Here is an 11,932-nt window from a genome sequence, read left to right as displayed (position 1 = left end):
TGATGTTGTGACTTTGTGCTTGTTCCAGGGTGTCCAGGGACTGTACCGAGGGTACAAAAGCACCGTCTTACGAGAGGTAAGAGAGGGGACTCCCTGTTTTCATGGGGAAGTTCACTGTGAGTAAACTCACTCAACTCAACATTTCTTAACAGTCAGATGTATCTGGAGAACCTGGTGTAAGAAACAAGGGGGAAATGATGATCACTCATCAACACTGCTCTGTCTTACCTTGGTTCTCCCATCAGAGGGAATGATAGCAAGAGTTTGCCCAAAGGGCTGTCCCAGAGCTCTGAACAAGCCACACATGTGGTGTCATTGCTTCTCTAGGGTGGCTGAATGTCCGTGACAGCTGACATATTACAAAGTAAGTACTAAGAGTAACGTACTGCATTAACTATTGTTATGCAGTTACTCAGTAAAAACAGATGGTTATGAAAGAAGCATTCTGTGACAAGTGTTTGGAAGCCTGCCGTGGGGAGGTAGCTTGGGCGTCCCAGATACAATGTGATGAGCTGGGGATTCACTGTGAGCCTGAGGCCTGTCACTGCCCGTGACGGACAGGCTGCCTCAGCTTCTGCGTCGTGTCTTCCACCACTAAGGGGCTGTGGTGGGCTTGGGGGTGCAGTGGGCAGTGAAGCAGAGCTTTGCTCGCGGCTTCAGTGTCCACGGCCTGTGGTAGTGCGTGCTGCCCGGGGCCCTTTGAAAGCCAGAAGTTGGTGTTGACCTAGCGAGACATAGAGTCCTTAGGCTGGGAGGGGAGTTTTCTAAGGAGAAAACTCATCTTCATCTGTGTTTTCTGCTTGGTGCTCCTGGGATGCTGAACCATTTTCATTTGTTAAACTGTTTCTAGTGTTGAAACACTTTGAGATCTTGTTCATCCTCAGGTGGTGTTTCTAGATGGCAAATAGAGACATGGGACATTATGTAAAAAATACTCTATGTATGTATTAGAGAGGGAGGATGGGCATGCCAGGGCCTCTAGCAACTGTAAATGAACTCTGGATGTATACTCCACCTTGTGCATCTGGCTTTATGTGGGTACTAGGAAATTGAACCTGTGTCCTTTGGCTTTGCAGGCAAAGTACCTTAAACACTAAGCCATCTGTCCAGTCCATGACATGTGACTTTAAAGTTTGATTTTTCTCAAGGTGATAACATCCAGTGTAGCCTAGTTGGAAGAAACCCTGGGACAACTTTTTTGGTAGCAAACTGATTCTTTCCAAATTAATTACTCATTGATGGTGACTGTCTCACACATATCAGCTGGCTGGCCTCTTCATCACGTACTTACATTCTGACTTACTGAACCTGTGTTATTGACTCAGAATTCACCCAGGTACAAGAAATAGGGGCGGGAGGAGTAACAACATGTTTTATTTTTCTGAAAGGAGTGAATAAATGAATATATTTCCATTTCAGAGCGTATAGTTTTGCATACAAAAGATAAAACACATGGTTACAACTGTGTTCTGTTTTTTCTTTTTAATTTGTTTTGACATATGTCGTACTAGTAATTGTTTTTGGCGCACTCCTTACAAATAGTGTGACCTTATGGAGATGACTGTGTTTACTCACAGTGGTAGAGCTTTGTGGGAAATTTAATTGGGGTCTTCTGCATTATGCATTTCTATAAAAGATCTTTCAGAACTGATTTTGGTTGAAGTATTGCTTCTGCATATATTCTAGGATAAAATGAGAGAAGAATTACTGCTGAATGAAATGTAGCTTCTTTTTCAAGTGAGACAAATATGAAGTGAAATGTCTGCTTTAAACAAAGTTCTGGCATTATAAACAGTTTCGATTCTTACATTATTCTGACAACAGTACCAAATCATTTTGGCGAGAGCTCATTTGATTGTTTCAATGAGAGCTGCACGGAAGCCCTAGTGAGCACTGCCAGGAGACGTACACATTTAGCCTGTGGCAGTAATAGTTCTGTTTCTGTCACCATCACACATTACAGTGAGGTTTAAGTTGGCACCCCAGCAACATGGTAGGTTGTGTGTTTATGTGTGCTCTTTGCATTTCGTGAACACGGGCACACGTCATACTGCATCTGATGTCTGTAGAGGTGGCAGGTTTGTCCTTGGTGTTTTTCTAAACTGTTTCAGCTCCTGGGAAGTTTACGCCAAGTCTAAGGAAGGTGAACAGATTCGACTGGTTGCCTCACCCTCCGTTTTCCCCTTCCTTGCAGTCCTGGCTGTATTTGATGTGGCCCCGCATCCTGTGCAGGGGTGTTGTTGCAGTGAGTTGAAAGTGGAGGGCAAAAGGATATCTTTTGTCATTGTCATAGTGATTTCAGGTCCCTTGTCCCCACAGTTCTAAGAGGAGAGCCTTGGGATGATGAACATTGATGAGAAGGGAAAGAAAGCAATGAAAGAATTTGTTTCAAAAGAACTTGGAGAGATGGCTCAAAGGTGAAGGCAGTTGCCTGCAGAGCCTGACGACCCAGGTTTGATTCCCCAGTACCTGCTTAAAGCCACATGCACGGTGGCATATCCCTCAGGAGTTTGGGCCTCCTGCCCTGGTGCACCTAATCTGTCTGTCTCCCTCAACCCCCACTTGCAAATACGTGTGTGTGTGTGTGTGTGTGTGTGTGCGTGTGCATGTGCGTGCGTGTGTATTTAAAGCAACATAAAAGGGGCAGTGCAGGCAGAGAGAAGGACACAGATTTTGAAATAAAGAGAGGGAGGGAGAGAATGGGAATGCCAGGGCCTCTACCCACATCAAATGAACTCCAGATGCATGTGCTACCTTGTGCATCTGGCTTACGTGTGACCTGGAGAATTGAACTTGGGTCCTTAGGCTTCGTAGGCATGTACCTTCACCGCTAAGCCATCTCTCCAGCCCAATGAAATTTTTTCTTTTTAAAAAAAGAACTTGGCGTAAGTTAAGTTGAGCTGATCTGTTTATCTAGGTTCTACTCGGCATTCCTTTCACTGAGGGCATTATGCACGACAAGTCTGCCCCACGGGACTCACAGTCCACAGGCAGGGGAGGTGTGAGCTCACTGTGCGCTGCAGGAAGGGCTGTGGTGATCCGTGTCTGACAGCTGCATCTGGAGCCGGTGTGCTGGTGCCATCGGAAGGCTAACTTAGGATTGCCTTGAGTTTGATGTCCCTGGGCTACAGAATGAGTTCTAGGTCAGCCTGGACTAGCGTGAGAACCTCCTTTGGGTAAACCAAAACGAAACAAAGAAAAAAGATGCAACTGGAGGGGTGGGGCGGTGGCACAGTGGGTGAGTGTGTGGTGTGCGTGCCCGAGGACCGGAGTTAGAGCCCCAGCACACATGTCGTGTGGCCATGCGTGCTGGCAGCCTCAGTTTTGAGTAGGGGCAGACGGCAGAATCTCAGAGGCTCGCTGGTCAGACAATATGACGTAAAACAGCAGCTCCAGGTTCAGCCAAACTCCTAAAGCAGTAATATGGGGGCTGTAGAGATGGCTTAGCTGTTAAGTTGCTTGCCTGCAAAGCTAAAAAGGACCTAGGTTTGATTCCCCAAGACTCACATAGGCCAGATGCACAAAGTGGTGCATGCATCTGGAGGCTCTGATGCACCCATTCTTATTCTCTCTTTCTCCTCCCTCTCTCCTCTCTCTGCCTTTTAACAACAACAACAACAAAAAACCCAAGTAATATTGGGAGGGGGCTGGACAGAGGGATTAGTGGTTAAGGTGCCTACATGCAAAGCCAAAGGACCCACGTAAGCCAGATGTACAAGGTGGTGCGTGTATCTGGAGTTCATTTGCAGTGGCTGGATGCCCTGGCATGCCCATTCTCTCTCCCTCCACCCTCTCTGTCCCAAACAAATAAAAATAAAATATTAAAAACAGAAATAATATGGAAGAGTGACATAGAGGAGGATGCCTGACGTTCTCACTCCCACTTCACATTCCTGTACACATCTTGGCACTACCAGAATGTGGGAGGCTGACTCGGGCGTACACTGTACACACACCGCACGCACAGGCACAGCGAGATGTGTCTGGGGTTGTAGAAGAAACCACACAGATGTGGTATTTGGCATTTTTCATTTTAATAGACAGGAGTCTGACTGACTTCTTGAAGGAGTGTCACAGGAAGTAGAAAGTATGGCAGACGTACATCATGAGAACAGGCACAAGGAAGGGGCATGTTGTGGCCTCTCTCAGCAGAATCGGGAGCTTCATGTTTGCAGGAGAGGATGGCATCCCAGGTCAATGCCAAGTGCAGGAGGATGCTCTGGAGAGCCCTGTGAGATGGGCACTGGCTGTGAGCGCAGGTAGCACCTGGGGGAAGCTCCCTTCAAAGCGCTTGTCTTGTGCCCTGGAGTGGAGAGGGTGCGTTTCCACCCTGTGGCTGCTGGCTGCTCAGATCTGAAAGAGGGTTGTTGGAGCTCTCAGTAAATAGAATGCTGCTTTCCTCCTCCTTCCCTCTTCCCTCAGTCCTCCTTCCTCCTCTCTCCTTCTCCTCCTTTGTCCTCCTCTTCCTCCCTCTTACTTCTTCTTAATCTCCAGGTGTTGGTGCAATCCTTTCACACATAAACTGGCTGGTTTCTGTCATTCTGCTAGGTTTGATCCTTTCTTGTTCCTATGTGACCAGACACCATGGTTTTTCATGGTGGCCAAGCAGCTCTCTGGGCTGGCAGCAGGCAGGACAGACTGGCCCATTGATAGGCTGACGTGATGTGCATTCAGTGGACAGTTGAATACCAAAGAATAGATTCTTTTCCAAGATTGCAATTTTCTTAAACCTCAGAAGAATCATTTTTATAAATCTGGCTTTATTAGAGAAGTGCTATAATAATTCACTTATTTTCTGTGTCTTGGTAACCTCTAAAGAGGAAAAAAAGTGATTAGAAGCCTTTCCAAATTTGAAATGTAAAGTTATTTTTCAGTTAAAATCCAGTGCAAACATATTGAACCCAATTTTAATCCTCCATAATTCATTTTATTAACTATGACAAAATAGAACATCTGTTAAAATTCCATAATGTTAGCTTCATGGGAAAAGGAGGAAAAAAAACCCTGTTTGCTGTTGGAATCTGTCCTTTGTTTTCTCATTCAGGCTTTTAGTAACTGTGTAATAAGACATTCTTATTAATGGGAATATTAAACAAATAAGAATGAAATTTCCCCTTTAATCACAGAAGTTTATAAAAATGAGTCATTTAATCATATTTACATTTCTGTAACTACTGTAGAGATCTGTGCAGAGCAAGGAAGAGGGTTCATGCTGTTAATCTTTTAATGCAAGGACCCAAAATTATTGTTCCTTAAGTTTGGATTTTAGCCTACAGTTTTTCAACATCTCTTCAATTAAACATTTTGAGGCAGAATGCTTTAGTAAAATCATCTTGCTGTGGAAAAGTCACTTTTGCCCCTTGGTGTGTATTTTCTCATGTTTTGTGTGCAGGAAACCAGCTGCTGTGGGCTTTCTTCTTTGAACAGGTTTTGCTTGCACTGGAAAGAACTGGAAAAGCATGTAAGTCACGCTTTCCTGAAGGGGCACCAGCCACTTCCTGTGCGTGCGGGGCGGAGCAGCCAGTGCAGCGACCTGGCTGGCAGTGAAGCGTAGCAAGGCAGGGCTGGGGCTGGAGGGACCCAGGAAAGTTTTCACTTACACGCCATAGCCAGAAGTGCTGCTGCTGTGGCTCTGTCTTTTCTTTTGTTCCTTTGTGGTTTTGTGTGTTTGTTTTTTGAGGTAGGGTCTCACTCTAGCTCAGGCTGACCTGGAATTCACTATGTCGTCTCAGGGTGGCCTCGAACTCACTCTGACCCTCTTATTAAGGGCATGCACTGGCATGTCTGACTCCTTTGTGTTTTTGTGTTTTAATCTCATGATGGGTGTTATCTTCATGTGTGGGGACTGTGTCAGGGCTGGGGAGATGGCTTAGTAGTTAAAGGCACTTGCTTGTAAAGCCACCCTGAGACTATAGCATAGGTTAGGAGTGAGACCCCACTCAACAACAACAACAACAAAAAAGGATTCCCGGTAGAGTGTGCACGGGACAGCTGCTCACGGCGAGCAGGACTTCTGAGTGGGAATCCCTCTATCTCTGGTGAGTGCGGTTGTCATCCGTGTCTCTTCTTCTACTGGATTCTCTTGTCCATCCAGGTTTCCAGGAGCATGTTCACATGGTACACGCACGAAACACTGAGCATGGGCTGGGGATGTAGCGCACTCGGTAGAGGGCTTACCCTGCACGCATCAGGCCCTGGCTTTGATCCCTAGCATGGAATAAATCAGACGCAGTAGCACACACCTGTAATCCCAGCATTTGGGAGGTGGAGACAGGAGGATCAGAAATTCAAGGTTATTCTCACCTATACAGTGAGTCCTGTCTCAAAAACCAAAAAAAATAAAAGGAAGGGAGAAGGAAATGCTGAATGAGCAAACTAATGACTTCATCATACTTGTTTCTCAGATGTAAACTAATTTCAGGTACTTAGATATTGAGGATTTCCAGCAGGTTAAACATACATGCATTCATAAGAATTACAGAGTCTTCACTTAACTCACAGGCAAATACATGTTTTGCTGCCAAAAGTTCTACATACCCATCGATGTCAGTTTTTCTTGATTTACACATTTCCTGCCATTCTCGTGCCTTCCACAAATAACTTGATCTTGGTTCTGCCATTTCTAGTTCAGGTTGCTTCTGTGAATATTTAAGTATCTGAAATAAGAAACAGGAATAGTGAACACCTTATTCCTGACACAGGGTCTCACTAAGTTACCCATGCTAGCCTTCAAGTCACTCTGTAGCCCAGACAGGTTTCGAGTTTGTCATCCTCCTGCCCCAGCCCCTGTGGCAGCTGGGATTACAGGCCTGTGTCTCACTGAGCTAGAGCTCACCAATTTAGCTAGACTTGAGACCCTTTCTCAAAAAATGAAAGGTCTGGGGTATAGCTTGGTGGTAGGGTGCTTGCCTAGCATGCACAAGGCCCGAAGTTCAATCAAATAAAATGGAACCAGAAATACTTTGACCAGTTTGAATCCTTTTTTCTTCTCTGGTTTTCAGCATATGTTCTGAGAAATATTGAAGTAGTGGGGATGATGGTTTAGCACTGAAATGGTTTTGGTACCTGAAAAAGTTATCAGATAATTTCTGGACAGCTAGAGAAGGAATGGTGAAGTTTTTTTTGTTGTTGTTGTTTGTTTGTTTTGAGGTAGGTTCTCACTCTTAGGCTGACCTGGAATTCACTATGGAGTCTTAGGGTGGCCTCGAACTCATGCTGTTCCTCCTACTTCTGCCTCCCAAGTGCTGGGATTAAAGGCATGTGCCACCATGCTCGGCTTTTACGGTGAGAGTTGTTTTTTTTTTTTTTTTTTTTTAATGCTTTTAAAAAGTTATTGCACTGCTTGTAGTATAGGCTAATTCGCTAGAGGGCACTCAATGTCTGTGTTTTAAATTTTGACATCAGACACCTCAACAGGCATGAACCTGGAAACTATTGAGTTGGTTACCCTGATACTGATAAAAACGGTTCAAATTAGGAAATGAAAATCCAAGCATAATTAAATTTTTATGAGACAAGTTGCTTAAATGCATAAATGTGGTTTTCTCTTTTGGTATATACATGTGCAAAATTGTATTTATTTGTAATGTTCTAATTAAATTTACTTATTTGCATGCGCACATGCACGCCGCAGCCCGTGTGTGGTGGTCAGAGGACAGTGTCAAGGTGCCCGTGCTCTCCTCACGCCTTGTTTCGCGTCTTGTTTGGCTCCTGCATGCATTAGGCTTCCTGATTCTCCCGGCTGAGCCTTCCTCTGCTGTAGGCCTGTAAGGAAGCACCTGTAACTGCTGAGCCATCCCCCCTGCCCCTCTCTGCAGACAGAGACACAGAGAAGGGGTAAGAACTGTTAGTGACTTAGCTTGCCAGAAATGACAGGTGCTGCCTGACCTCACTTGTATGTACAAGCGAACAGTGCTTCGTCCATGCAGGGCAGCGGGGGCTTTGGCTGGGGGCTGCTGCTGGGTCCAAACTCTTCGGCTGCGAGGGCTGCGTCTGGGGGTCTGCTGCGGGTCCAAACTCTTCAGCTGGGGGGGGGGGCTGCATCTGGAGGTCTGCTGCAGGGTTCAAACTCTGAGGCCTTCTGAGTATCTAACGCACACAGCATCGGTGGTGATAGGTGTGCATGTTAAGTTACCTGAGTGACCTTACATACTGTGTGTGAACATCCAGGCACCATAGCATCTACCTTTCATACCTGCATATATGCATATGTAAATGCACATAGAATTTTAACAGCTGTGTGCATGTATATGTGAATATTTGCAGAATTTAAAAAAAATGTTTATTTGTAAGCAGAGAGATACAGAAAAAGAGATGTGGGCATGCCAGGGCCTCTAGGCACTGTAAATGAACTCAAGATGCATGTACCACTGTGTATCTGGCATATGTGGGTTTTAGAATTGTACCCAAGTTGTTAGGCTTTGCAGGCAAGCACCCTAACAGCTAAACCATCGCCCTGCAAAAAACCATTTTTTTGAAGATTTTATTTTCATGTATTTATTTATTAGTGACGGGGTCGGGGGAGAGAGAGAAAGAGAGAGAAAATGGGCACACTAGGGTCTCTAGCCACTGCAGACGAACTCCAGATGTATGTGCATCTGGCTTATGTGGGATCTGGAGAATCGAACCTGGGTCCTTAGGCTTGAGAGCCATGTGTCTTAACTGCTAAGCCATCTCACCAGCCCCCCTGCAAAAATTTTAACATCTGTGTGTGTATATATGTAAATATATGCAGAATTTTAATATTTGTGTACATATATATGTAAATATATACAGACTTATTAGTACCTATGTACATGCATATTAATTTTCATACAGTATTTTATCTGTGTGCATGCATATGTAATTATATGTAGAATTTTAATATCTGCATACATGTATATATAAATGTATGCAGAAATTTTGTCAAGTTTTTAAAAAAATATAATAGTCCTATAGTATTGTCCCCCAAGCTCTTTGTCAATTACTAAGAGAAAAAATGGTATTTACAGTATGAAACTTAAAAACAAAATTCCCTCCAGTGATCAAAGTTATCAGCAAGAGTCAGAGCACTGATACCATGCATTCGCAGCATGTTGCAACAGGAGGGACACACATCACTTTTTAGTTTTCTTATGAAAAAGACAATAGAAACAATAACAATATGTTCGTAAGGAGACATCACACAAATCCCGATGGAGACATGTACAGACTTGTCAACATCATGAAAATGAAGAACTGTCACAAATGCATGTGGGATCGATGTGAGATCCTGGAAGAGAGGAGGGAGTGTGTAACACTGGTCGTTCAGGCAGGACTTGTGGTCTAGGACTGGGGAGATGGCTCAGTTGATAGCATGCTCGCATTGCAGACATGAGAACCTGTGTCAGGTTCCCCAGAACCCCCCCCCCCCCCCGGTTAAAAAAACAGCCAGGGTGGTAGCATGTACTTGCAATCCCAGCACGTGAAATGTGGAGACAGGAGGATCCCTGGGACTTGCTGACCAGGTAGTAGACTACTTCGCAAATTCCAGACCAATGAGAGTGTGGTAGCTTGAATTTATGTCCCCCAGTAGACTCAAACGTTTAATTAAAAAAAATATTTTTTGGAGAGAGAGAGAGAGAATAAACGCACCAGGACCTCTAGCCCTACAAACAAACTCCAGATGCATGCACCACCTTGTGCATCTGGCTTATGTGGGTCCTGGGGAATTGAACTTGGGTTCTTTGACTTTGCAGGCAAGCGCCTTAACCTTTAAGCCATCTCTCCAGCCTGACTCAAATGTTTTATTAGAGCTTGTATTGTAGATTACTAATTTGTATGGCGAATTTTCTTCTCGTTAAAAAGTATAAACAGTCACCAGCCTTACCAAAAGCAGCTGGGTCAACTCATGAGAGGAGGTGTGGGGAGGGTCATCAGACCCCACCTGAAATCCGGGTGCCCCCTGCACCATCCATATGCCATAGCGCACCAGGGTGCATGACTGCAGGTGGGGCAGGAGGTGAGGATGGAGAGAGAGAGATCGGGAACGCTGGGCTCCTTGCGGTGGTGCCTCCAGAGTCTGCGTGCTCTGTAAGCAAGCCCTCGCCCTGAGGCTGGGGGAGGAGCATCCATGGGCTGAAGGGCTGCTCTGTGGTCTCACACCCCTAAACAGGGATAAGGAGATCCTAGAAGCAGCCACAGGGAAGTCGTCATTCAGGGTGGGATGAAACTTCCCTAAGGAAGCCCTCATCCTGAGGCTAGGTAGGAGCATCCAAGGAGCAAGAATGAGGTTGGAAGAGGTGTTGCTGTGGGCGGGTCCTGTGGTCCAGCCCTACGCTGTCGCTGGGGGCGGATCTGAGCTCCAGCCACAGGTATGCAGGGTGCTTGAGCTCTGCTGGGGTGCCAGGGAGCGCGTGCTGGTGGTGGTCTTTCTCTGTACGTGGACTTGTGAAAGGGGGCAGTGTCCTCGCCATCATGGCACCTTGCCTGGATCTGTAAGCCTGAGATAAGTGCTATTCCTCCCACACACCGTGTCTGGTCTGGAGGCTCATCCCAGCAGTGTGGAGATGACTGTGACCTTGAGCAGTGACACCCGAGGTTGTCCTTCAGCCTCCACATGCACGCACACTTGAAATTCAGTATCTGCAGTTCAACTTGTTAGTACTGCTGCAACGCTGGTAACTTGGTTTTGCTTTGCTCCTTTTCTCTACTGCTGGGGATCAACCCACAGCCTTTTGGGTAGGTGTGTTCTGCCAGGACTGCCTTTCCAGCCTTTTGGTTGTGAGCACATGACCCAAGGTCGGAGGAGCACCTGGATGTCCCTTCTATTCCTTGTCCATGTGTGTCCCTGAGACAGTGTCTCTTCTGTGTGCTGGGAGCTGCATTCTTCATGAGCCCCCTCAGTCCCAGTCACAGCTCCCTAAGGATTGGGATTGCGTGTGCGTGCGTGCCCACACCAGCTGCTTGCAGGAGTGTTAGCTGGGAGGCCTAATGCTCACTTGGCACATGCTCTTCCTTCTCCACTGAGCTGTCTCCTGGCCTTTTGGCTTGTTTTGGTAACCAGACTCTGGGTACGTTTTTAATATCAGTGGAACCAGCTGTAGAGTATATGTGAACTGTATTACATTTTAGCAATTTTTACGAAAGTATGAATTACTTCAAAAATAAAAAGCTAGAATAGGGTCAGGTTTGGACATCATATGAAATAATTTAAAATGATATTCTGGGATGAAGAGATGGCTTAGTGGTTAAAGGCTCTTGCTTGCAAAACCTGCCAGCCTGAGTTCAGTTCTCCAGTATGCATGTGAAGCCAAATGCGTAAAGTGGCATATGCATCTGTTTATTATCCAAATATGTTTATTTGTAGCAGCAAGAGTCCCTGGTGTGCCCATTCTCTCTCTGTGTGTCTGTTCACAAACAAATGAAAATATTTTTTAAATATTTTATTTATTTGAGAGAGAAAATGGGCATAGCAAGGACTCTAGCCACTTCAGATAAACTATAGATGCATTGTACCACCTTATGCATCTGGCTTACTTGGGTATTGGGAATTGAACCTGAGTCCTAGGCTTTGCAGGCAAGTGCCTTAACCACTAAGCCACTTCTCGAGCTCCCATGAAAATATTTTTTAAAAATGGTTTTCTAGGGCTGGAAAGATGGCCTAGTGGTTCAGGTGCTTGCCTGCGAAGCCTAAGGACCCAGGTTAGACTCCCCAGAACCCTTGTAACTGAGATGCACAAGGTGGTGCATGCATCTGGAGGGTTTTCTTTTCTTTTTTTTTTTTGAGAGAGCATGCAAGGGAATTGGTGCACCAGGTCCTCAGCCACTGCAATTGAACTCCATATGATTGTGCCACCCAGTGCACATGTGAAACCTTGTGCTTGCCTCACCTTTGTATGTCTGGCTTACATGGGATCTGAAGAGAGATAGAACATAAGTCCTTAGGCTTCATAGGCAAGCACCTTACCTGCTA

The 11,932-nt window shown here is 45.5% G+C and overlaps 1 protein-coding gene across 2 annotated transcripts in view; it reads left to right on the top strand.

Moving 5' to 3' along the window:
• Positions 1-11,932, top strand: part of Slc25a26 (solute carrier family 25 member 26) — an 86,319-nt gene that overhangs the window by 23,948 nt on the left and 50,439 nt on the right. For both annotated transcript variants that reach the window (XM_004669093.2, XM_045136108.1), the window contains exon 5: positions 29-76. In XM_004669093.2, coding sequence (XP_004669150.2) covers positions 29-76 — 48 coding nt within the window. The remainder of the gene's footprint in view (positions 1-28; positions 77-11,932) is intronic.

This window comes from Jaculus jaculus, chromosome 16 (assembly GCF_020740685.1).
Source record: "Jaculus jaculus isolate mJacJac1 chromosome 16, mJacJac1.mat.Y.cur, whole genome shotgun sequence".
Taxonomy (NCBI): Eukaryota; Metazoa; Chordata; class Mammalia; order Rodentia; family Dipodidae; genus Jaculus; species Jaculus jaculus.
Note: the sequence above shows the minus strand (reverse complement) of the source record. Positions and strands in the feature narration are given on the sequence as shown.